The 27,817-nt window shown below is 38.1% G+C and overlaps 1 protein-coding gene across 1 annotated transcript; it reads right to left on the bottom strand.

Moving 5' to 3' along the window:
- Positions 1-103: 103 nt before the first annotated feature.
- LOC102922441 (chitinase-like protein 4) lies at positions 104-17,036 on the bottom strand. The gene is made up of 11 exons (XM_042280323.2): positions 17,012-17,036; positions 15,699-15,728; positions 15,040-15,241; positions 12,335-12,391; positions 7,057-7,222; positions 5,093-5,217; positions 3,178-3,292; positions 2,235-2,420; positions 1,088-1,207; positions 865-1,006; positions 104-135 (listed from the first exon to the last, which is right to left on the bottom strand). Exons 1-11 carry the CDS (start codon positions 17,034-17,036, stop codon positions 104-106), a joined length of 1,200 nt encoding a protein of 399 aa, XP_042136257.2.
- Positions 17,037-27,817: the final 10,781 nt, after the last annotated feature.

Here is a 27,817-nt window from a genome sequence, read left to right as displayed (position 1 = left end):
AGAATCTACTTCTGTTATTTTCTAAGGGAGGCTGACAGAGAACCCACTGCCCCAGAGCTGCTGATCTTGTATTTATTCTCATGGTTTGAGGACCAATTACAGGCTAAAGCTCCTCACGATAAGATGCCTTACAACCTGAAACATAAAGCACAAAGACAAAGTTGTGATCCTGGATAGAAGACAGACTATTCCTGCAAATAATTAGAAGTATTAACTAGACAGCATGAACTGGAGATGCAATTAACTTCATAGTCTCTCAAGGTAGATCAGAAGATAAATCTAGACTTGGCTCTTAGGGAAAGTTACCACATAAATCTAGTTTTTAAATTACATTTCTAGGTCATCATTACTTACATCATTAATTGCCATGCTGAACTGGCAATTAAATTTACTTCTTTTACATTAACAATATTTCAAGAATACCCAGCAAGTAACTGAGTTTGATTTAAAAAATATCTCAATATATACTGTTCATCAGAGAGAAAATGGATACAGGAATGCATTGGAGCACTGTTGAAGTCTTGCTGATAAAGTTATCCAAAGGGGCAGGCATACCCTCTAATGAAGATACTTAAAGAGTGGAAGATTTGAAAACTGAATGTGACTAAATTTTCTGTGGACTCTTATGCCTTGAAGACTGATTAGACCTGGAACAGCACACCCCACACCCAAGGAAGGCCTGTTTTTTTATGTGTGTAATATTGATTATTAGAATGAAGGTGTTTGGAAAGGTCAGACACTGTCTCTCATCAAGAAAAGTCCAACAGATAAAAAGCAAACATTCTGGGAACTAGTTGTGCTATTGTCAAGACTACCTTTGGTTTGTGAAGGGCTTTACACCAATGGAATGCTGCTGCCACTTACTAGGAATCTGGATATTGAGAGCTTTCTTTAAGGTACGGGTCAGAGGGAACTTTCCCTGTTTACATACAGAATCAGTGACATCATCCATGTCCAGGGGCCAGATAGTGGCACCACCTAAGTTGTTGTTCTTGAGCCACTGAGCCTGTTCAAACAGAGGATATGAGTTACTTGGTTTCTGTGAGTCAGAAATGAGATCTCTGCACAAAAAATGAACTGAACTTACCTTCATCTGGAAGCTCTGGACATTATCATAACCAACCCATTCTGTGTCCTTAAAAGCATAGGGTACTTCCTGCAGGGCATTCCATATCTCAGTGGCTCCATTTTTCAGGAAGATGCAAATCTTTAAACATTCAACAGATTCAAATATTTAAATATCAATACAAAGAAAGAAAAATAGCATGTACTTTGTTCTTATTCCTTTCTATTTTCTTGTGGGGTTTAACCTCATTTTCTTGTAAGTTTTATTTGTCTCAAAGAAAATCAAGACAATGTTAACTTTTACTTCTGCTAGGCCTTATATACTTACAGATCTTTGCCCAGACTATGTAAATTATTTACAATGAAGGTGGTTCTCCATCTCATATTATGTATTTTCACATTCTGATAGAAACTCAATTTGTACCTAAGACAGCCTTCAAACTGTTAATTCTCCTGTTCCATATTTCTGCAAGTTGAAATTCTAAGTTTGAGCAATCAGGGATCACAGTGATAGTCACAGTGTATACTTATAGTATGTGATTCCATTTTTATATATACTACTAAAACTGAACCCAAGAGTAAGCTTATCAAACAAAGCTAGACCACAAAGGAATTGTAAAGGTACAGATATTTTTATATAAAGATATATTGGTAATATTTTTGCAGTGCAATTTCAATATCCACCAAATTTCTACATGGTATGATAGGTAATAATCTGTCATACATCTATAGATTTATTTTTAGACTTAGAGTGTTATTTAGGTTCTCAACATGTGACTTAAGACCCATTGGTCACATATCAGATATCTTGCATATCAGATATTTACATTATGATTCATAACAGTAACAAAATTACAGTTATTAAATTGCAACAAAGTAAATTTTTGGTTGTGGTTTACCACAACATAAGGAACTACATTAAAAGAAAATAGCATTAGAAAGATTAAGTACCACTGATCTATCATATGAAGGAATCTTGTATATCCTAAATTACTCTCTATAAATTATTAATTAAGAAATATAATAAAAATAAAGAATGTGAAATGGTCATTCAGCTTAGGTCATGAAGGCACTGCACATAAGGAACATTCATTTTCAGCAGATTTTAGTGGCCAGATTAAAAAAACTGGGCCTGCAGTTCACTGACCACTCTCCAACAATCTACTGACCTCATAGTAGCTCCATAGTCCTGCTTCATTTGTGTACTTCCCTGGTTGTCCAGCACTAATGGTATGGGCATGAATTCCATGCTCAGAGGGGTCACTCAGGGTGAAGGTTTGTCCGTATGTGGGGAATCCAACAAGGAGCTTGTTGGGATCAGCTCCATGGTTCTTCCAGTAGGTCATGATACAGTCCTGTGGTAGCAGAAGGTTAGTTGTAGGGTCAAGCAGCTGGTGATCTGTGCTAACTTAGGTTAGTTTCCCAATCTGACAGCTCATATTGTGTGTCCTTAATAAAAAATCGATTAGATCTGTTTTTCTTTTTTTCAAGAAGTAAGAATATGTGAATTTTATTAATCAAATACATATATTAAAGAGAGAAAGGATATGACATAGACATATTCTCAGTAAATGTACAGAGATAAGAGTGAATTTTATTGTCTTCACATTAAGTGTGCATTTATTTGTTAAATGGAGAAAGAATTCTGGACAATAAGGTCTCATTGATTAGTTTGTGCTAGAGTAAGGAGGGTCTTGTAGCCAGCCAATTAAGTTTGGACTTGATATGACAACATTTACTGAAAAAATTAGAGTACTGTTGGATCCTGAAGCTTTCTGAGAATGAAATACATGGTGTGCAATTGCTATGTAATGTTTATTTAAAAATGGGTATTATAGTTGCTCTACAAAATGTCATGCAAACAAATGCATGACTTTTAAATTTTTTATTGTGTTTCTATCAGGATATACTTACAGGATACAGAGGATCCTATACAGGATATAGCTGATAGCATAAAGAAGTCTTTGTTTTTTAAATATATTGCTTACTTATTTTTTTCAGATTGACAAAAAAGCTTAAGAAGACTGCACAAGCTCAGCTAGTGTTGTTTTGTGCTTGAATCTCCCAAGATATTAGACACTTCTCATTCCATTTGAATGTCCAGGGTCTTACCACATTAAGGCAGCCACTCTCATGTGGACCTTTGAAGAGGGGACTATTTTCTCCTGTGTAGCCATCATTGTAGCTATGGAGATCATATGTCATGACCTGAATGTAATCAAGGGACCTGGAAAAAAAGAGAGTCCTAAGAATCATTCTTTTGGGGGGTCAAATTTCTGAAATCCCTTCAGTGTACCACTCCCCACTCCATCAAAATTTTAACCTGCCTGCATCATCTACTCTCCTTTTCTAATTTCATTTTATCTATAATGAAAGTTCCTAGAAAATACTATATTGAAAGTTACAATCTTCTACTAAAGTAAAAATTAATCCAGGGGAAGTAAAGAAAGGCACAGAGGAATTGAAAGAGTTTTGGTTTGTACGTATTTTTATGACAGAATAGAGATTTTGGGGAGGAGAGTGTGGAGAGTGGCTTAGAAAAAATAAAGATTATAGAAAGAATACATGTGTCAACCTGCAAACTTATAAACTAACTGAAAATAAAATACACAAAAAGGAGTTTGAGCAGAAACAAACAGAATAGATAGAAAATATGCTTCAAGGATCCCTAGTTTATTAAATGAATAAATCTGTGTCAGGAATGGGAGACCTCCCTACTTGTTTTTGACCATGCAGGCATCAGAGACACCTAAAGCAACTCATCATGATACAATTTGTCTTTGATGCTCACTGGAACAGAATGCTAAGATCTGATTGTTGACTAGAACACACATTAATTTGAGACATAGAGGAATAAACCTGACAATGAAAATGAAGACTTTGTTGTTGGCAAGCCTACATCATGTCACAAAGTGTTATGCAATCTTGTGGGGAAGAAAATACAATAATTTTATTGAGTGCAAGACCCTGAATGTTAGAAAATTGCCCTGTGTGGCATGTTGTGCATTAAAGACATGATGATTATGGATATAATAACTTCTACTGATTGTGTAAGATGCCTGGTAATGGGATGGATCCCATGCCTGCTACTGTAAATTTGGACGTAAGTACAAACCCAGTGAACTCACCTAACCAAGAGGGAGTCAAAATTTTTGTATTGCTTCAGGGTCATGCTGTCAAACTCTATTTTAAACATTCAGGTTTATATCCATGGTGTTCTCAAAGTGTTTCAGAGAATGAAACACTTTTTTTAAAGCAGGTAGTGGTTAATGCAGACACTCATTATTGTTTAAAGTACAGTTCCAAGTAACCGTGAATCCTCAGCTGTGAAACGGATGTGTATCAGGACCCCTCAACTTGACAGCTCCGTGAATACAATAGATGAGCCAGTGCAAAGACATTATATGCTGGTGGTTACTAGGGAAGAAGACTGTGAAATGCTGACTTCTAGACGAGATTTGGCTGTGGCACATATTAACTCTCAGTGGCTGTGGTTACCTGCACAAGACCTATCAAAATCAAGTCAGCCAAAATTAAAACAGTGCCTCTTCCATGAAACAAACCTGGGGAAGAAACTGCTGATGATTAAAGGCTGCTGAGGGAAACAAATTCAAACTCCCTTGGGAATATTTCCACAATTATGCGTGTGTGAAACTATGGATAACTCCACAACCATGCACATAGGGGCAAAACTGATTGGATTAGGGTATTATTAAGAATATAAAAAAACTCAAAATAAAAAATATGGAAGTCAGTGGGATAAAGTAAGGCATGAGGAGAATTTGGAGAGAGGCATTGGTGAATAAATTTATTCAAAATACATTATATAAACATATATAATATTTAAAGATTAAATGAAAACTTTATTTAAATTCAGTTCATTCTGAGTGCTGTTTTTCTTGCCAATGTAGGAAAAAAAAAACCTTTATATGGCCTTTAGTCGGAGTCCTAGAGCAGCATTAAGTAACAGAAATGAGTAAGTTCTGTGTAAACACATGCAAAATTGTTAATATGGATCTCCACTTACTGTGACAGTTCAGGGATGTTATAGCCAGACTTAATGATGGAGGTGATACCAGCACCTGTGGAAGTGAGTAACAGCCTGGTCTCGTGTTCATCTAAAGTTTCATTCTGAAACGCTTCATGCATTTCCTGTAAAAAATGTTTTGTGCTGTTATTTCAAGTGTATTTCAGTTCTTTTCACAAGAAATGTATATAGACTTAAATTTATTTCAATACACATTTTTGTATTTTATATTAATTTATTATCCATTATTACCTCAACAAATTCAGGAGATTAGATGCTATGATATCACTAAGTATATGGCTTCCTAAAATATGCATAGACATTTAAAAATATCAACATGTTCAACATCTAGTAACTTGTAGTGGTCAGTATTAAGGCTCCAAAGTTTGGTCAGAGCTGCTCTTGTATTTCTCTGGAAATGTCTTTCAGCAGTTCCCTGCATCCCTTTGCAGTGCTGTGGAGAGAGCTGCCATTGCTGACTGGATGAATTAGCTTATAGAATGCACATCCTGTCTAATGTTATGCTGAACTGATGAACTGGAAAGTTGGTAAGAACTGTGTAAAAAGTCAAATTCTTGCCTGTTGTAATCTGCCTAGATCCTATGTGACTCTATTCTCATCTCCAATACTCGAGTTATCTCTCATCACTGCTTTGGGGTGTTCTAGAATCTGTTTCTAAAGTACTTTTCCAGAATTTACATTGTGGAAAAAGGGTCAAATGATAAGGTCACTTTACTGGTGAAAGAAGCACAAGAAGAGAAGTGTTTTAGCTGTCTCCAAATATTAAGTGCATAAAATGAAGCATGACTGCTTTAATTTTGTCCTGCTGGAAGAAATCACCTAGAAACAATGGCTGGAAATTTTAAATTTTGCACAGAAATTTGTTTCATATCATTATTCATGTCATAGCTATCCAATAGAAGCTACCTGTCATTTAGTTGGTACAGAATATTGAAACTCTTCAGAGGATGGGGAAATATCTAATGGTAAGAGTGTTATTGTAAAGAATCTGTTGTTGAGTGTATCTGTGTATATCAGTGGTAGACCATTCTGTCAAAAATTAAATACACAAATAAAGTTCTTTTCTTTTTTTATACAAGTATTATAGAAATGACTACATTTTAAAAACCTTCTCCGATCTTTGGTTATTAGTTGTCTGGTTTTTGTTGGATGATCACCACCCTTCCTTTTCAGAACAGTACTGAAAGTCATGTTCTAGATCATGAATTCTATTATCAGCATTATTTCAGTGCATGTTTTCATCTCTATACTTCACATTCACTATGTTCATAGGTAAAAGAGTAAGTTCCTCTCACTAAATCAACTGTTATTGGATTTTACTCTCAACAAAGAAATGTATTCTGATATCATCCTCTATGTCTGAAGAGTTACACACACATTTGAGTTTCTTTTGTGCCCTATTGACTCCTCTTATGCCCATTACCACAATGCACTTCAGTTGTTTCCCAGGTTACAGTGTTATACCTCAGATGAGAACAATTTCAAGCAAAAGTTTCTGCTTTATTTTCATCTTTAGTCTGTACTCATTAACCATCATCAAGTATACCATATTCAGGCACAGTAGATATTCTGATGTAATTGTTATGAGGTTTGAACTTTGTAGGGAAACAAAACTCGCAGACATGATACTGTTATCTGAGTGACTCTGACTAATTTACTAAAACCCTGTCTGTATATTAGTTATTTGTCTGTATCATAAAGATCATAATGACTCTGTAACTCACATCATAGACAACATATGAAGATACATTATCATTCTACTCCTGTGTGTGGTGTAGTGTCCCACCTGCTTGTTGAATCAATGAATGATATTTCAGGTCCTATGCAATGCTAAAAATCTATAATTATAAATTCTAGTTTGGTTTACTCTAAAAGAACCATTCTCCTTGGAAAGGAGAGACTTTGAATCTTGTAGGACTAAAGGCATCTCCTGATTTCCCCACCTTCACCAGGAGAGTAAAGAGATACATGTCCTTAGATGGGCTTCTACCAGACCCAGGGTACTGCCAGTCCAGGTTCAGCCCATCAAAATTGTGATTGCGCAGGAATGTCATGACTGACGTAATGAAAGTGTGACGGTTCTCAGAAGTAGACACCATGATACTGAACCTAAGGGAGACCAAAGGAAGATGAATGAAGATTTGTGTGAAATTTCCACATTGGAATGAGACAGTTCGACCCCTGGGCACCAGCCATTCCAGGGAAGACCTGCCCAACTTGGCCCCAGGTCCTGGCCATAGGGCAGGACCCCCCCCCCACACACACACAACCCCACTGGGAAGGTTCCCCTTCTCCAAGTCCCCAGGCAGACCCTGCAATCTGGCCGCCCTGCCCACACATCCATCCTCCGGAGACCCCAGCCAGTTCCTGAGACTTAGAGACCAGCCCCCAACTCCCATCCCACCCAGGAACTCCCAACTGGACAAGAGGTGAGTGCCTGGGGTCATACCCAGAGACGCCTGCCCCTAGGTTCCATCCCTGGGCACAAGCCACTTCAGGGAAGACCTGCCCAACTTGGCCCCAGGTTCTGGCCATAGGGCTGGACCCCCCACCCAACTGGGAAGGTACCCCTTCTCTAAGAACTGGGCAGACACTGCAGTCTCCACACCCTGCCCCAACACCCATCTATCGGAGACACCAGCCACTTCCTGGGACTTAGAGACCAGCCCCCAGCTTCCATCCTGCCCCAGATCTCCCAGCTGGACAAGAGGTGAGTACATACAACAAAATGAAGAACAATGCAGCATCAGCAAAAACTAGCCCTCCTCCAACAGCTACACCTGAGCATCACAAAATGGAAGAAGCAGAAAAAAGCAACCTTATAAATAACATCATGAAGAGGCTAGAGCCTTATATAGAAGAAATAAAAAATGAAATTGAGAAAAAGACAAACAAAAAATGGGAAGAACGCTATAGAAACTAGAGGAAAGGACAAATAAAGCAGAAGAAAACAATAATTCTCTGAAAGAAAATCATGAACAAGCAATGAAACAGATGAAGGAAACAGTCCAAGACCTGAAACAAATGAAGAAGACACAAACAGAGGGAATGCTGGAAATAGAAAATCTGAGTAAATGAACAGGAACTACAGATGCAAGTATAACCAAGAGAATGGAAGAAAGGATCTCTGGCGTTGAAGATATGGTAGAGGAAATAGATTCATCAGTCAAAGAAAACAATAAAGCCAAAAAAGTCATGACCTAAAATGTCTAAGAAATTTTGGACACCATGAAAAGACCAAACCTAAGAAAAATATGGATAGAGGAAGGAGAAGAATACCAAATCAAAGGCACAGAAAATATATTCAACAAGATCATAGAAGAAAACCTTCCCAACTTAAAGAAGGAAATGCCTATGAAGATACAAGAAGCCTATAGAACACCAAACAGACTAGACCCCCCAAAAAAGTCCCCTTGCCACATAATAATTAAACAACTAAACCTGCAGAATAAAGAAAGAATACTAAGAGCAGCAAAGGCCAAAGGCCAAGTGACATATAAAGGCAAACCCATCAGAATAACACTTGATTTCTCAATGGAGACTTTGAAAACCAAAAGGACCTGGACAGATGTAATGCAGACACTAAGGACCTTGGATGCCAACCTAGACTAATATACCTAGCAAAACTCAGTCATCATAGACAGAGTGAACAAGACATTCCAAGACAAACCAGATTTAAACAATACTTATCCATAAACCCAGCCCTAAAGAAAGCACTAGAAGGAAAATTCCAACCTAAGGAAGTCAGATACACCCTGGAAAACATAGGCAATAGATAATGCCACAGCAGTAAACCCCAAGGAAGAGAAGTACACTCACACTACCACCAAAATATAACATGAATGAACAATCACTGGTCATTAATATCCCTTAATATCAATGGACTTAATTCACCTATAAAAAGACACAGGCTTCGGGCTGGAGAGATGGCTCAGCCGTTAGAAGCTAGGCTCACAAACAAAAAGACACAGACTTACAGAATGGATATAAAAGCAGGACCCATCTTTCTCCTGCATTCAAGAAACACAACTCAAATTCAAAGATAGATACTACCTAAGAATAAAAGGCTGGGAAAAGACTTTCCAATCAAATGGTCTTAAGAAGCAAGCTGGTGTAGCCATCCTAATATCCAGCAAAATAGACTTCAAACTAAAATCAATCAAAAGAGATCAAGAAGGGCATTTTGCTGGGTGGTGGTGGCGCACACCTTTAATCCCAGCACTCGGGAGGCAGAGGCAGGTGGATCTCTGTGAGTTCGAGGCCAGCCTGGGCTACCAAGTGAGCTCCAGGAAAGGCGCAAAACTACGCAGAGAAACCCTGTCTCGAAAAACCAAAAAAAAAAAAAAAAAAAAAAAAAAAAAAAAAAAAAAGAAGGACATTTCATACTCATCACAGGAAAGATCCACCAAGATGAAGTTTCAATTCTCAACATTTATGCCCCAAACATAAGGGCACCCACATATATAAAAGAAACATTACTAAAGCTTAAACCACATATAAAACCCCACACATTAAAAGTGGGAGATCTCAACACCCCACTTTCACCACTGGACAGATCTCCCAAATCGAAACAGAGAAATAAAGGACTTAACTGGTGTCATTACCCAAATGGACCTAATTGATATCTACAGAATATTCCATCCTAACAAAAAAGAATATACCTTCTCAGCACCCCATGGAACTTTCTAAAATCAACCACATACTTGGCCACAAAGCAAATCTCAACAGATACAAAACAATTGGAATAACCTCCTGTGTTCTATCAGACCACCATGGTTTAAAGTTAGATTTCAACAACAACAAAAACTACAGAAAACCTACAATCTCATGGAAACTGAATAATGCCCAACTGAATCACCAATGGGTTAAGGAAAAAATAAAGAAAGAAATGAAAGCCTTCCTAGAGATCAACAAAATGAAGACACGACATACCCAAACTTACGGGACACTATGAAAGCAATGCTAAGAGGAAAATTCATAGCACTAAATGCCCACATAAAGAAGTTGGAGAAATCTCACACTAGTGACTTAACAGCACACCTGAAAGCTCTAGAACAAGAAGAAGCAAAGTCTCCCAGGAAGAATAGATGCCAGGAAATTATCAAAGTGATAGCTGAAATCAATAATATAGAAACAAAGAGAACAATACAAAAAATCAATGAAACAAAAACTTGGTTCTTTGAGAAAATCAACAGGATACACAAGCCCCTATCCAAACTAACCAAAAGACAGAGAGACAGCATCCAAATTAACAAAATCAGAAATGAAAAGGGGGACATAACAACAGACAATGAGGAAATCCAGAGAATCATCAGGTTGTATTTCAAAAACCTCTACTCCACAAAACTGGAAAATCTAAAAGAAATAGATAATTTCTGGATAGGAACCACATACCTAAGTTAAATTAAGACCAGATAAACTATTTAAATAGTCCAATAACCCCTAAGAAAATAGAATCAGTCATTAAGAGTCTCCCAACCAAAATAAGCCCAGGACCAGATGGTTTCAGTGCAGAATTCTACCAGATCTTCAAAGAATAGTTAAAACCAATACTGTTTAAATTGTTCCACACAACAGAAACAGAAGGATCATTACCAAACTCCTTCTATGAGGCTACAATTACCCTGATTCCTAAACCAAACAAGAATGCAACAAAGAAAGAGAACTACAGACCGATCTACCTCATGAACATTAATGCAAAAATACTCAATAAAATACTGGCAAACAGACTCCAAGAATACATCAAGACAATTATCCACCATGATCAAGTAGGCTTCATCCCAGGGAAAAAAGAAAAAAGCCCACATGATCATCTCACTAGATGGAGAAAAGGCATTTGACAAAATCCAACACCCCTTCATGATAAAGGTCTTGGAGTGATCAGGAATACAGGGAACATACCTAAACATAATAAAGACAATTTACAGCAAGCCAACAGCCAACATCAAATTAAATGGAGAGAAACTCAAAGCGATTCCACTAAAATCAGGAACGAGACAAGGCTGTCCATTCTCCCCATACTTATTCAATATAGTACCTGAAGTTCTAGCCAGAGCAATAAGACAACTTAAAAAGATTAAGGTGATATAGTTTGGAAAGGAAGAAGTCAAGCTTTCCCTATTTGCAGATGACATGATAGTATGCTTGAATGACCCCAAAGATTCAACCAAGGCACTGATACAACTTATAAACACCTTCAGCAACATAACAGGATACAAGATTAACTCAAAAAAACCAGTAGCCCTCCTATATTCAATTGACAAACAGGCTGAGAAGGAGATCAGAGATACACCACCCTTTACAATAGCCAAAAATGATATAAAATACCTTGGTGGTAACTTTAACTAAGCAAGTGAAGGACCTATATGGAATGAGACAGTACAAAGCTAATTTCAGAATCTGTGTTGTTCTCCAAGGCTCCCTGGTCTTGCCTTGCAAGCTACCTGTTAGCAATGCTGCTTCAGCAGTCTCTTTGTTTTGTTAATCCCACCATAAATACTGTTACATTACCATTTCATTTTTTTTTTAATTTATTTTAAATTTAAACCATTCAGTTCAACATAATAGCCACAGATTCCCCTGTTCTCCCCCTCTCGCCCCCCTCCCCCTTCCCCCAGCCCACCCCCCATTCCCACCTCCTCCAGATCAAGGTCTCCCCCGAGGACCGGGGTCAACCTGGTAGACTCAGTCCAGGCAGGTCCAGTCCCCCCCCCAGACCGAGCCAAGCGTCCCTGCATAAGTCCCAGGATTCAAACAGCCAACTCATGCAATGAGCCCAGGACCCGGCACCAACGCACAGCTGCCTCCCAAACAGATCATTCCATTCTAACTAATCAATCATATGCTGCCCGCAGATGATGTCTGGTTCATATTACATATCCTTTGTATAAGAGCCCTCAATTCAGTTCCTAAAAAGGTGGAAAGAAGCAGTACATGGCACTCCTCTCCTCTGGATGACTTTAACCACTTAAAGAACCAGCTCTTTGTAGTAGGTAACTCAGAGGTTGGTATTCCAGAACAACCAAAATGAATTTGAACTTGTGAAAGCTACATGTGCACTTGCAAAGAGTGCATTCTGTTTAATTAGAGCTTCTAGTGAAATAGAACTTAACCTATTTACCCAATGGATATTCTTAATACCTTTCTGAAAATGAGAAGTAATGGGATGAGATTGTGTTGTCACACTAGCAAAGAGCAATAAACTGTGAGTACAGAACTTACCCACTAGGCGGGAACTTCTTGCCTCCAATGGCCAGGAGAGTTTTCAGGTCCGTGTTCCTTAAAAACAGCAGTAAAAGAGAAATACAAAAAGTCTTGGCTTCCTTTATATATAATAGCAGTGTGATTTGTTCATTTCTCATATTATTTAGTACTGTGATGTCATGAAAAAGAACCCACCCCAGTATAGTTTTCCATTACTTATGAAAATTTTGTACTAAAAATCTTTGTTACAATTTTAGTGCAAGTTCTTTAAAGTAACGTTGTCTACACAAGTTTTCTATGTAACCTAAACCTAACCCTAAACACTAAGCCTAACATAACACTAACCTTAACTTTAAGCATAACTCTAGCTGCACTGTGATACTTACTAACTGCATTTCTATGTCAATAACTTAGAACCAAAGTTATGTCACAGTTAACTCACATTATTCCTGATCACATGAAGTGACAGATTATTTTAGCTTTGCTAACTTCTCAACCTCCATAAATGAATACAAATCATTCCTTGGGGAAGTTTAGATCTTCATGGGGATAGTTGTTTTGAGGCATTAGCTTCCAAAATGTTATGATTGACAGTTGTTTGAAAACATTAGAGTTATAGGCTTCCTATCTCTTGCTCAGAGATTCAGAGTTTGTAATCTGGCATCGGAACAGGAATTGCTTTCAGTGTCTGGTTTAGTTTGATGCAGGAAAACAAAAGGAAGAAAGTCAAGGAAATTCCTTTAGATGAACTTATTTTCAGTTGAGAATTATAGCTTAGATTATTCCTAAGGAAAGTGTCATTACCGAAAATAAAAGTGAACTGAGTTTTCCTCATCTTAGTTATGGCTAAAGCCAAAAGTGCGATTGTAAAACATGAGCACTTGGCTTATTAAAGAAAGGAAAACTGTAATAGAACAAATCAAAATTTATGATTCTGGGAATCAGTTCTATCTAAATTAAAATATCCTTTAGGTCCTACTTTCTGAAGTAGAAAGCTAAGATCTCTTCTTCCCCTTTTAAAAAATACCTATAGTGCAAAAGCAATCCTCAAGACAAAGAAAGTCAGTCATCCCCATAGGAAGTCATAGTGATCACATCAGGATTTGTAAAAGACTGTGTGCTTCCTTGCAGTTGGCAAGTGGATTCCAAGCCATAAGTGGCAGCATCCTGCAGTAAGAGGTTGAAAATCAGTCTTCTCTATATGCCACTCAAGAAGCTGTTTCCCAGTCTCACACCATAGATACAAATCAAATTACAGTGGAACAGGGATATAATGATAAGGTCTCAATCTATCAGTGCTTTAAGAAAATGATAAAATATTCATTGGAGTCATTTGTGCAGTGAGATTGTTTGAAAATATTCCTAAACATATAGACTACTATTAAAAAGTGAAAAAAAGTGGTTTCTTCTATGAATCAGGGGAAAAAGAAAAATCAACTGCATAAAGAGATTTACATTAGACTGGGTGAGAATATATACTTTATTTATTTATGTATTTTTGGTTTTTCGAGACAGGGTTTTTCTGTGTAGCTTTGCGCCTTTCCTGGAACTCGCTTTGTAGACCAGGCTAGTCTCGAACTCACAAAGATCCGCCTGCCTCTGCCTCCCAAGTGCTGGGATTAAAGGCATGCACCATCACTGCCCGGTGAGAATACATACTTTAAATTATACAATGTTAAGGAATTAATTTGAATACATATACTAGGAATGGAAGAAAATACAGATCAAGAAATAAATCATCCTTGAGAAAGTGGGCAAAGCCCGGGGGTAGACATTTCACAAAAGATGAAACCTAACAGGTGAATGAAAATCACCCTAGCACATTTCTAAGAGAGATATTTAAATTACAATCACATTGAGATGATGTCTCATGTCTATCACAATGAGTATAGTAAAGATGAAAATATTCAATTTTCTTGGGGTATGAATAAAAAAAACACTTTTACACCATTGGTGGAAATATAGCTGATTACAGTCACATAAGAAAGCACAGTGAGGATCCTTCAGAAAGATAAAATTGTCACATGACCCAGCAACCACACTGCTTAGTTTATATCTAAAGTACATTGAACCATTTTCTTCCTAAAGGATGAGAATACTTGACTGGAACTGTAGCATTACTTACAAAACACAATGTGGTATCACAGAAAATATCTGGCACTGGATGAATGGACAAATGATGTACTATACATAAACCCCACAAAACTCTTTGACCACAAAAAGATGAAGGTTGCTTTTTGCAACTCAGTTTGTGAATCAGGTGGACATTGTATTATGGGAAAAGGTGATGGATAGACAAATAGAATATGGTCTGATTACAAATGCTAACTAAAATATTCGGACACATAGAAGTGAAAGTAGAATGGTCATTCTTAGCAAATGGGAGGAAGAAACAGAAGGGAAAAACAGTCAAAAATTAATGAAATATGAAGAATATGCACAAGGACATTGAATAAGAAGAACGTTTATCATGTTAGGTAGAAGTAGGTGAGATAACATATACACTAATGGGGTCATGAGCCATTTTGTACTAGGCAGAAATCAAAGGTTGTATACAATAAAAACAATCAGTCTGTCTCAGTTTAAAATTCAAGAAAAATACATTGGCAGATTATCCTCTCACGTACTTTGATTCAGAGTTACATTTAAAGAAGCATTAAGATGTGCCAACTATCGACACACATGTACCAAAAGAGATATCTCTTACCTTGTCCTTCTCTTACCTGGTTTTCAGATTGTTTATGGCATCATAGTCACTCAAGTCCTCCATGCTTATCGGAGTGATCTCATTGTTCCGCATCGTAGCATAGGCATAGATGACGTGAGTACACAGGCAGGGGTCTATATCATCAGGTTTGAATTTCGCAGGGTAATCCCGGTTCTTGGCCTCCCTGGTATAATAGCACATGAGCTGGTAGGCAGAACCTGTGGGAAGTTATCAGAAGAGCAATGTTCTCATGTAGTTTCCAGTGAACTTGCTAAAAAATTTGCCTTTCCCCATCTCCTTGCTACTATCCGTATACAGGTACATAGAATTATTCCAGTCAATAACTGTACATTTATTTATGAAGTGTAGAGATTCAGTCAAATTATGGCTAACCTTTGGAGCCTCTGGAGCAAACACACCCTTCCTGTGAAACCCAGAATTTACCTGTTTCAAACTCTTAACTCATCTCCCTAGAGAGAACAGTGAAAGCTATGAGTCTACTATCCACAAGGCTAACCCTATTCTTTCCCCTATGTAGATTATCTTATAACATCCTCTGCCAATAAACCAATGTGAGAAAGTAATACTAAAATGAATCATAGCAGGCAGAAGCTTGCATTAGGAATAATTAATAAGTTATAGAGACTTATATTAAAGTAATATAATATAACTCACCCAACAGAGCATTCAGCACAATGGCCAAACCTAGAGAGAGAGAGAAAACACATTTTTCTCTGAATCAGCTGCTAGAATCATAAGGATCAAATTCTCAGTTCATGTGGCCTGTGTTACTAACTCTATATATCATTACATCCCCAAAGAAACATTACAGTTTTACAAGGTGTGGACCTTGGGGTTATGCTTTTCAAAATCATCTACACTTATCAGTAAAACCTGGTAGCGTCCTTCGGTTCCACCTTGTGTGTCCCAATTGTTATGGAATTTGAAATCTACTACCTCTGCCAGTGATACTGAATGAAATGACTCACAAGAATTTCTACTTAGTGAGCACACACATTGCATTCCCCAGAGCTGTAATATGTCAAGGCTTCCTCCAGCCAAGACACATCTCAAGTACATCATTCAATATCTTCTGGAGCCTTGGCCATTATTTGGAAGCATCTGTTAAGAGCCCTTGCTGGAGAAAATAAGATGTTTTGCTCCATATGACATTTTTAGATACAAAGAAACAATTTAGGTTTAAGGATGTTTCCTCTTTGTTTGTGCTGTTTTGATCAATGAGTCAGGTTCTCACAGTAGGTAGCCCTGGCTGGCCTTCTACTTCACAGTGTTCTGACTGTGCTTCTTGAGTGCTGATATTTTGGGATTCAATCATTATCATGTAACTAGAGCATCTCTACTGTGAATCTGTTACACATTGGGCTTGTCTTCACTTGAATAAGGTTCTGAAGCTGAGAAAAGTGTATACAGAAACAGATTTAGTGCAATTGCTAAATTGTGAACAACTTGGGTTAAAATGCCTAAATCAAACTCCCAAATGATTGAATGTCTCTCCCTATGACAATTTAAATCAGCAATTAAATAGGACAATGGAGGACAGATGTGAAATAATTCCGAAAAAAAAGAAGAGCAAAGAAAACTTGGAGAACTCTATCTCAGAGTCAACTGATATCCATCTATCAAAAAATTGTTCCACAACACCTACATGAAAATAAACAGATAGTGAATTTCAGAATGGTGATATGACAAGAGGTCAGGAAAATGAATGACTGTTGAAAAAAGAGCAAAAGGAGCATTGAATGAAGGGGAGACATCAGTGTCTTGCCTGTGGTATCAGTGAAGGCAAAAGTATTCTCTCAACTACCGACTTATGAGAGCCAGGAAAGTCTGAATAAGGAAAGAAAATTTTCAGTGACAAATAAAGAATGGTAAAGCCTAGAGTTGTAGTGTCAAAATTGTTTCCTTGTAAGATCCTGTGAGGAAAGAATCAGGCAAGACTGAGGGTCTAGGTCTGATTATCAACTCACCTGTAGCAAGAATGAGCTTGGCCATTGTGTCTTCGGGATTGTTCCAACAGAGCTTCTGCTGACTTTTTATACACTCTGAGACCATGGTTTTCAAAAGATTTTGCAAGTAGAAAGTTTTTTCCAGGAAGTCTTTGTGGGTAATCTTTTAATCCATGGCTCCCTACTGCTGACTCAGCTTTAATATATCACCAGCACTTTTTAATCACCTGTTCGGTCAAAATTGCTATGTCTCCAAGAAGTGGATGTATACTACCGCCTAGGCATCACTCACCCAGCTAAGATCATCTTGTCAAGTCTCAGAGACTCAGCATTTCTTTGAATATTGGAATTAATACTATGGGGAATATTTCATACCTAAGCAAATCTCAATCTTCTTGGAAAGTAAACAATATGATTGATTCCTTGAAATCCCTTGTACTTCCTTCAGTCATTTCTTTGGGTCTTGAGATCATTGCCTATGGGAGATTCTCTGGTTAGGGGCCACTTTCTGAACATTGTGCCAACTGTTTTCTACAGGAGGACCTTCAAGTAAGATTATAATATAACCTTACCTAAGAAGGTATGAGCCCAGTCATGTTCCAGCTCATTTTCTCATTTCCAGCTAATTTTCTCAGGTACTCTCCAGTCTTCCATTCTGTCTCCTGACATACAGAGCGATGAAAGCAATTCCCACTTACTTCTACATAAAGATGTTAAAGCCACAATTTTATAACACTATGAAGCCACATAAATATTTTGAAAATTCTTTGTTTGGAATTCATTTTAATCACCATTTCCAAGCACTGTGTGTTACTAGCATGTTTCATTAAATTTTGATTTCTGAAAAGTTATTTACTTACTACCTTCAAAAAAAAAAGCCTTGCATGTCACTCTCCAAGCTCTCACATCAGCCTTTTGTGTCTTCCCAGATCCCAGTAGTATCTGTTCTTCAAAGTCAAGATGGGGGCCTCTCTTAAGCACTCACTGATATCTTCTTCCTCACAATTTCTGAAATCATTCTAGCACATATTAGATGTCCTGTTTGTATGGGGTGACTTGTGATGAGACACCCCACTCAGGTCATAGAAAACGTGTGTTTATCATAGGACATTGGAATCTCCTCTGAATTCGTGGACAACCACATGGTTTTCTCTATTTAAACCATTTTGAAATTTAAATGTATCTAGTTAATCTAGAATGATTGTGACCACACAACTTGGTTCCTATTCACAGGAGTACAAAAATTTCGCATAAATCCAATCTAGAATGATTCTGTTCTAAAATTATCATGAATATGGGCAAATAAACAATCCAAAGAAATAATGGGGTGCATATCTAAACAGATAATTTCAACAGAAACACCTCAAGTGGTGGAGAAACCTTTAAAGAGATGTTCAACATCCCTCGCCACCAGGGAAATGCAGATCAAAATGACATTGAGATTCTATCTAACACTAGTACTAATAGCTAACATAAGAAAAACACAAGCTACAGCTCATGTTGCAGAGCATGTGGAGCAAGGGGAATACTCCTGCATTGTTGGTGGGAGTGCAAACTTGTACAGCTACTTTGGAAGTCAGTGTGATGGTTCTCAGAAAATTGGCAATCAACCTACCACAAAACCCAACTATAATACTTGTGGGCATATACTCAAAGGACACTCAATCATTCCACAAGGACACTTGCTCAACTATGTTCATAGCAGCTTTATTTGTAATAACCAGAACTTGAAAGCAACCTAGAAGTCTCTCTACCAAAGAATGGATAAAGAAAATGTGATATATTATACAGTGAAGTATTAATCAGCTGTTGAAAACAAGGGCACCAGGAAATTTGAAGCAAGTGGATGGAAACTGAAAAAAAATCATCCTGAGTGAGGTCACACTCAGACAGATAAAGAAAAACATGATATCTATTCACTCATAAGTGGAAATTACTTGTAAAAAAATGATAATTATATAATAATCTGTAGACCCAGAGAGACAGGGTAACAAAGAGAGTTCATGGGTGGACACCAAGATCTCCCTGGGAAGGAGAAATAGAAGTGATTTCAAATAAAAGAATGATGTATATTCACTTACAAGTGGATATTACTTGTAAAAAAAAATATAATTATGTCACAATCCACAGACCCAGAGAGACGGGGTAACAAAGATACTTCATGGGTGGACACCCAGATCTCCTTTGGGAAGAGAAACAGAAAAGATTTCATGAATGAACTGAAGGCTGGTGGGATGAGAACTTGGGCAATGAGATTGAGGGGGTACAGAGGGGGAGAGTGTTGAGGGGGATTTCTGTTTGGGGGCCTTTTCGGGGTCTGTTCGAAGTCTGGCACAGGGAAATCTTTCAGGAGTCTATGGGGAGGACCCCAGTGTAGACCCTAAAGCAATAGTGAGTAAATAGCCTGAACTGGCTGTCTCTTGTGACCAGATTGGTGCCTGGCCCAGTTGACATCTGAGAGGAGTCATCCAGCAACTGATGGAGTAAGTTGCAGAGACCCACAGTCAGACATTAGGCAGCATTCAGGAGTCCTGCTGAGGAGAAGGCAGAGGAGGAGGAGGAGGAGGAGGAGGAGGAGAAGGAGATGAAGAAGAAGAAGAAGAAGAGGAAGAAGAAGAAGAAGAAGAAGAAGAAGAAGAAGAAGAAGAAGAAGAAGAAGAAGAAGAAGAAGAAGAAGAAGAAGAAGAAGAAGAAGAAGAAGAAGAGCCTGTGTTCATAGCGTCTTGCAGAGACCAAACCAGGAACCAGGGAGCCTGCATGAGACTGACCTAGGAACTCTGCATATATGTTACAGTAATGTAGCCTGGTCCTCTTATGGGACTCCTAAAAAAGGGAACAGGGGCGGCCTCTGACTTTTTTAGTGCCTTTTGGGTCTCTACTCCTCATACTTCATTGCCTTGCCCAGCATGAACACATTAGGGGTGCTTAGTCTTACTGCAACTTGATATGCCATGTTTTTTTTTTTTTTTTTTTTTTTTTGGTTTTTCGAGACAGGGTTTCTCTGTGTAGCTTTGCGCCTTTCCTGGAACTCACTTGGTAGCCCAGGCTGGTCTCGAACTCACAGAGATCCGCCTGGCCCTGCCTCCCGAGTGCTGGGATTAAAGGCGTGCGCCACCACCGCCCGGCCATATGCCATGTTTTATTGATACTCATAGAAGACCTGCCCTTTTGTGGCTGGAGAAGGAAGAAAAAGGGATTGTGGGATGGGAGGGGAAATGGGGGAGAGGGACTGGAGAGGAGGATGGTGTAAGGAGGCTGCAGCCAGGATGTAAAATAAATAAATAACTGGCATGAATATAAAATCTAAAAGCACGCATACCATATTAGAGTAAATATGAGGAATTTACGTCACTGACCTTGTATTATTTCTACTCTTCTGATTAAATACTATGAAAAAATGCTACAGAAGGCAGGACAGGTTTTTAAGGTTTAAAATTGCAGGCTACATGCCATTAATTTGGAGAACCTAGGAAGGACCATAAAGCACCATATCTACAGTCAATATCTTAGAGAGAATAAACACATGGCTCCTCACTTGTTCTTGTCTAACTATCTCCTGCCACTTCTTATTCAGGAAACTCTGCCTAGATAAATGTTCCCCCATAATATGCAGAACATTCCTCCTTCAACTAACACAAGAGACACCCACATGAATATTTCCACATGCCAAAGAGTTCTGGATAACCCTTAGATGAGATACACTTCACAGGTGATTACAGGCTGTGTGAGCATCAAAAGCAAATCTGAGAAGCCAATGTCTATTCATCTAGATATTAACTATAATCACAGGCATACTATTAAGAATGTATAGGTTGAGTCATTGTATTTATGTACTGAGGAATATATATATATATAATGTATATTATGTATTTAGTATACACATATATACATACTTAATGAAACAACAAGAAAATAAAAAGAAACCAAGTCTGAGCAACACCTCAAAAGAGGGCTTCACATACTTCATTGTGTGGGCTTTAATAATTGGTCTTTGGGTGTTGTAGGCAACAAGTCAGTACAGATATGAAAATACTATTAAAGTGTATACATAAATTTACACACTGATTTAAAGTCTATTGGTTTTTTTAAGGTACGTAGTTAGCATTATATTTGCTTGTGATTTTTCAGACATCCTTATTGTTCTTTTACCTTTGCTCCTCATTGTTCTGTCTTTCTCTCCCTCCACCCATCATATGTAGGGTCCTCCTTTCCCTTATATCCACAGTTACATAACTTGTACACAGCTCATCATCCTCTATGTTTTCTCAGTCCTCCATAAGAAGGCAATGCCCCCAATGTAGTTCCCTGCTTTCTGCAGTCACTCCAGGATGTGTAATCCCATCATAAGGTATGGAAGGAGGAGCCTCGGGTGAAAAATCCTTTTGAAAAAATTGATGTAGTTTTAGATAGAAAAAAAGTCCCCAAAGTAAACCTGATGAACTAAATAATTTAAACTGAATGCTCTGGCAACATAGAAGAAATTTTTTAAAAAACTGCCATAGCTAAAAAGAAAAAAAAAACATATTCCCAGGACCACTGCTAAATCACCAAAAGTTCAAATAAGAAACAATACTAATTGCATACATAATAATCTTTAAAATATAAAGACTGCGGGGCTAGAGAGATGGCTGAAAGGTTAGGAGCACTGACTGCTCTTCCAGAGGTCCTGAGTTCAATTCCCAGTACCCACATGGTGGCTCACAACCATCTGTAATGAGATCTGGAACCCTCTTCTGTATACATAACAAATAAATAAATCTTTAAAAAAAAATAAAGACTGCTCACAACTATTTGTTATAAAAATAGTGTAATACCGAGTCCAAAATCTGTCATACCAAGAAAAGGAAAATATGTGTAGCTATCTGAAATTTATATACTTATCAGGTGCATTTCATTCCCTGGGACATTATAATGTTAACCATGTACTATAGTAAAAACATTGTGGCTGTCTGGCTGCATTATATGGCTATCATAATGATGGCAAAAAAGAAGCTATTGTAGCTGTTATGAAAAATTAAAAATCCTGAACTGTAGTTCCTCCATCACCTGTGATTTTAAGTCCACTCTATGTGTTGAGTCACCTCTGTTTATGACATGGGAAAAGAGCAGTGTCAACTAGATTGAAGATCTAGTCTTAGAAATAGTATAATAGGCGTTAGGCAGAGCCTATTCCACAGAAGACAGTGAGCAAATCTAACAAAGAAAGTGCTGCTTCCGTCATTGTGTTCTTAGGAAGCTCAGGTTTCCAAAGAACTTGCCAAAGCATAGGTTAGTTCCTGCTCTGACAGCTCATATAGTGTGATAATCATGGCCAATTAATATGACCCGTTTTACAACACATATTGCTCAATGATAGTTTTTAAGGTATGCTACATGCTTAAACTCATCTAATGTTTGTTTTGTGCATGAATATGCCAAGATACAAGCAATTTCTCTTTGCCATTTGAATCCATGGTGACTCTTACCACATAAAGGAACGCATTAATGCCAGGGTCAGGTCAAAATTTTTAGAGGGGTCTATTTTCTCCAGTGTGGCATTCCTGGGATCCATGGAGATTATATGTAGTGAACTCAATGTAGTCAAGAGACCCATGAACAGGGGAGGTCTTAAAACTATTCTTCATTTTGATTAAAATTCTGCAAGCCCCTCGTGCCATTCCCCTCCCTGTATCTCAATCCTTGTACCAGTCTGTCTTCCCCATGTACTCTGATTCATCTACTTTCATTTTATGTATAATGAAGGGTGTTATGATAAGCTATATGAATACTTAGGTTCTTCCATACAACAAAAACATTTAAATTCAAGCAGATAAGAGAACACCAGTAACATGAATAAGTTAGGGATTATATGGCTAATGGATTGATGTTGGCATAAAGATTTTGGGAGAACAGAGAGCAGAGCATGGCTTAGTTGCTGATGACCATGTCAGCAGGTGGCAATTAAGGTTCAGATAGGCTGGGCTCCCAAGATCACAGACAACCAGAATGCCTCTTGTTTCTGCTGTGACCTTTACATATTTGGGGTTGCTATCTCTCTCTTTGATAGCTGGCATGGTTGAACTGGGTGTGAGGAAAGCCCCACTCCCTGTAAGGTAGTATGTTTATCTCATGGAAACATCCCCTTCTACTGGGCATTTTTATCCTTGGATTAATATGAAGATGAATTTCTCCCTATGCTGTACCATCTAATTGATAATAATGTTAGCTTATACAGAGCTTTGATGAATAAAAATATATACAAGGATATGTTTCACGGGTAAGGCCAATAATTATGCCCTGAAGCTGTTTTTGATCACTGATCAGGGTAATGATTAGGTAAAACAATTGAATTCTCTGGGAGCCAGACTGGCCCTAATTCTCTTAATGCTTAAAAGATATTAACAGCTTGCATCCAATTCTGCCCTCATTTTCCTGACATGAGAAACTAGTGAAAAATGAGTTTACACCCTAAATACATAAAGTACAGCTGACAGTTTGTCTTTTATGTACAAAAGTTTAGGTTTGTTATTCCTTTAGGATTCCTTGTAAGGTGAACTTCCTAGATAGAGAGTAGAATGATTAATTCTTTCTTGGTAGCTAATGTGTGCAGTCTGCCAGCAAGGGAGTTGGCTATAAAGAGATGCTTTCTGTCTACTCATGTTCTATTAATCTGCAATACATTATTTAGACATAAGTTTATATGTGATATTGGATGACTATATTTTAATTATGTAAGGGAAATGGAAAACATGTTATTTGTACTCTGTAGGGATTTGGCAAAATCACTGTATAGGATAGAGATTAGAATGAACAGATTTTTTTGGTTCAATAAAAAGCTGAATGGCCAATAGCTAGGCAGGAACGGTCAGGCGAGACTCCCAGGAGGACTCAGGAAGATGTGAAGCAAGTTGGACATATGGTACAGAAGTGAGGTAAAGAGCCACATGGCAAAACATAGGTTAATAGAAACGGGTTAAAGTTGTTGCTTGGTCTTTAGTCTTTGGTGGGGGCTAGCTTCACAACTGATGATTTTTACAAGTACTTTGACCTTGACGAATTCCGTTTGGAAAATAATAATTGTCCTGATAAAGAGACCTTGTGGCCTACCATGACTTTATTCACAAGACACCTCAGACACACCGAGGGCTCTTGTATTATTGTGTATTGCTCACAACGCATAATGAAGGACTAGAGTCATGGAGACATGTGATGCTCCTCTTTAGTAAGACGTGTGAATTAAGGATGGGGATCTTGCCATGAAGAAATATGTTATGTAACAATATATAGATATGCTTTGTAAGCTGTTTGGGGGGAAGCCAAGCTACCTGAGTTGTGCTATGTCAGTTCATGCGAATTAAAAAGAAAAACATTGAAAGAGTGTGTGTTCCTTAAACCCCTCAGAAAGAAAAAGCCTCGCTTATGCTGACTCTTTGGATTTCTCTCGAAGCCTAGTGCTGCTGGAGGCTATTCCCCTAGAGAGTAGCACTTACAGAAACATAAATGGATATGAGAGAAAGCCTTTCTCAATCCAATAGCAAATAAGGTAAATAAAAATACAATCTTTATAAAAAAAGTATTTGTCCAGAAGGGCTCTGCATAGACACAAAATCTCGCTTGAGAAGACATAGATTCTTAAATGAAAATGTCAGTTTCAGGTATGGGAAGCCTCCCTATCGTTGGTGATCATACAGGCATCATCAGTTCCCAACATCATCCATCATATTCACATGCTCACTGTAAATTTTTACTAAGACCTTACATTTGAACACAACACACATTAGTTCTAGACATAGAGAAAGAAACTGAAACCTATCTTGTAAACATTCTTTCTTCCTGTTTATCTGTTTACTTATTTATTTATTTTACATACCAACCACAGATTCTCCTCAATCCTCTTCTTCTGTTCCCTCTCTGTTCCTCCCTTCTGTACGCTGCCCCTCCAATCCACTCCTCTGTCTCTATTTAGAAGGGTTAAGGACTCCCATGGGAGTCAACAAAGCATGGCATATCAAGTTAAGGTAGACAAAGCTCCTCCCCCTTGCATCTAGACTGATCAAGGCATCCCACCATAGGGAATAGGTTTCAAAGAGCCAGCTCATTTGTCAGTAACAGTTCCTAGTTCCACTGCTAGGGGCCCTACAAAAGACCAAGATACACAACTGTCACACACATGCAGAGACCTAGGTCAGTCCCATGCCAACTACCTAGCTGTCTGTGCAGAGTCCATGAGCTCCCACAAGCTCAGGTCAGCTATCTCTGTGAATTTCCCAATCATGATCTTGATCCTCCTTCCTCATATAATCCCTCCTCTCTCTCTTCTGCTGGACTTCCAGAGCTTAGCCCAGTGCTTGGCTGTGGATTTATGCATCTGCTTCAGTCAGTTACTGGATGAAGGCTCTGTGATGCCAATTAGGGTAGTCACCAATCTGATACAGGGGAAGGCCATTTTGAGCGTTTTCTCCACTATTGCTAGAAGTCTTAGCTGGGGTCATGCTTGTGGATTCCTGGGAGTTTCCCTGGTATCAGGTTTTTCCCTAACCCCATAATTGCACCCTCAATCAAGATCTTTCTTTCATTATTTTCACCCTCTGTCCTGCCCCCAACTCAACCATCCAGTTAGCTTATGTTCCCATTTCTCCATGCCTGCCTCTATAACCCTCCTGCCCCAAGGTAACCCAGTTCATCTCATCTACTTCCTTTTCCCAGGGAGATCCATGTGTTCCTCTTAGGATCCTCCTTTTTACCTAGCTTCTCTGGGGCTGTGGATTGTAGCCTGATTATCCTTTGCTTTACATCTAATATCCACTTATGAGTGAGTACATACTGTGTTTGTCTTTATGGATCTGGGTTACCTCACTCAGGATGATTGTTTCTAGTTCCATCCATTTGCCAGCAAATTTCATGAAGTCATGTTTTACAGCTGAGTAATACTCCATTGTGTGAATGCACATTTTCCTTATCCATACTTCAGTTGAGGGAAACCTAGGTTGTTTCTAGGTCCTGGCTATTATGAATAATGCTGCTATGAACATAGTTGAGCAAGTATCCTTGTAGTATAATTGAGCAATCTGTTGGGCAGTGGTGGCGCACGCCTTTAATCCCAGCACTCGGGACGTAGAGGCAGGTGGATCTCTGTGAGTTCAAGGCCAGCCTGGACTACCAAGTGAGTTCCAGGAAAAGGCATAAAGCTACACAGAGAAACCCTGTCTCAAAAAACCAAAATAATAATAATAATAATTGAGCAATCTTTGGGTATATGCCCAAGAGTGGTATCTTTAGGTCTTGAGGTAGATTGATTCCAAATTTTCTCAGAAACCACCATACAGATCTCCAAAGTGACTGTACAAGTTTGCACTCACACCAGCAGTGGAGGAGTGTTCCCCTTACTCCACACCGTCTCCAACATAGGCTGTCATTAGTGCTATTGATCTTAGCCATTATGACAGGTATAAGATGGTGTCTCAGAGGCGTTTTGATTTGCACATCTCTGACAGCTAAGGACATTGAACAATTCTTTAAATGTATCTCGGGCATTTGAGATTCTTCTGTTGAGAATTCTCTGCCTCATTTTTAATGGGAATATTTAGTATTTTGCTGTCTAGTTTCTTGAGTTCTTTATATATTTTGACTATAAGTCCTCTGTCAGAAGTGGGGTTGGCGAAGATCTCTTCACATTCTGTAGGCTGTCATTTTGTCTTATTGGCAGTGTCCTTTACCTTACAGAAGCTTCAGTTTCCAGAGATCCCATTTATTGATTGTCAATCTCAGTGTCTATGTTGCTGGTGTAATATTCAGGAAATGGTCTTCAGTGCCAATGCATTCAAAGCTACTTCCCAGTTTTTCTTCTAGCAGCTTCAGTTTAACTGGATTTTTGTTGAAGTCTTTGTCTTACATGGACTTGAGTTTTGTGCAGGGAGATAGATATGGATCTATTTGCAAACTTCTGCATGCTATCATCCAGTTATGCCAACACCATTTGTTGAAAAAGCTTTTTTTCCATTGTATATTTTTCTTCTTTGTCAAAAATCATGTGTTCATAGGTTTGTAAACATTCTTTCTGTTGTCAAACCTACATTATGTCAAAAAGTATTATGCAGGCTGGTGAATAGTCTTACCCATTGCTATACTCTGAATATTAACATATTGCCATGCCTGTCAAATTTACATGTAAATGCATAATGGCTATGGAGGTAATCAGCAGTTTATTCATTGGTTATGAGGCTCTGTCACAGGAAGATATTATGCTTGCTACTGTAAATCTAGCCAGAGTTCTTGTCTGGAGAAATTCAGGCTCAAGTGGAAACTACATCTTGTTTATTTTTTGCTAGATGGCCATGTTCCTTTATTGACAGTAAATACACATGATTATATGATTATATCCTTAGATATATGTTGCTCTCAACTTCTTTCAGAGAATCTTCTTTGCTAAGCATAGTGGTTTATCCAAAAACCCATTGCTGTTTATAGTAAACAGTCTAAGTAACCATCAGTCCTAATCTATGCTAAAGTCATCTATATGAACATGCCTCATGTTTAAGACTCAAAAACTTATCCTTGAATAGCGAATGAATCCTTTATAACAACAGAAAAGAAAACTGGGAAAATCCTTGGACTTCTTTATTTGAAAGAGCAGTCTGATTTGTAATATTGTTCACATTATTCAGTAATGAGTTGACACAATACCAGTCATCCAAACAAAATTTTTCTTCACTGTTGAAAAACTATAATTTTCATACAAATTCTTTAGCATAAGGGAAATTCTAAAAAGGTTTTTCAAGTACTGTACTGACAACTTTTTTTGTACACAGCTTAGAGGTATCATTAACCTTCTTTCACCCTATCACGTAA

The sequence above is a fragment of the Peromyscus maniculatus genome, chromosome 6, assembly GCF_049852395.1.
Source record: "Peromyscus maniculatus bairdii isolate BWxNUB_F1_BW_parent chromosome 6, HU_Pman_BW_mat_3.1, whole genome shotgun sequence".
NCBI lineage: Eukaryota > Metazoa > Chordata > Mammalia > Rodentia > Cricetidae > Peromyscus > Peromyscus maniculatus.
Note: the sequence above shows the minus strand (reverse complement) of the source record. Positions and strands in the feature narration are given on the sequence as shown.

What these genes read in the sequence shown, in the direction of transcription:
- LOC102922441 (XM_042280323.2), bottom strand. Translation starts at nt 17,036, where the DNA reads ATGGCCAAGCTCATTCTTGCTACAG. An exon ending in AAGAAGTTCCCGCCTAGTGG is followed by an intron (nt 7,223 to 12,334) that starts GTAAGTTCTGTA and finishes GGTCTCCCTTAG; the next exon opens with GTTCAGTATCATGGTGTCTA. An exon ending in GACTATGGAGCTACTATGAG is followed by an intron (nt 1,208 to 2,234) that starts GTCAGTAGATTG and finishes GAATGTTTAAAG; the next exon opens with ATTTGCATCTTCCTGAAAAA.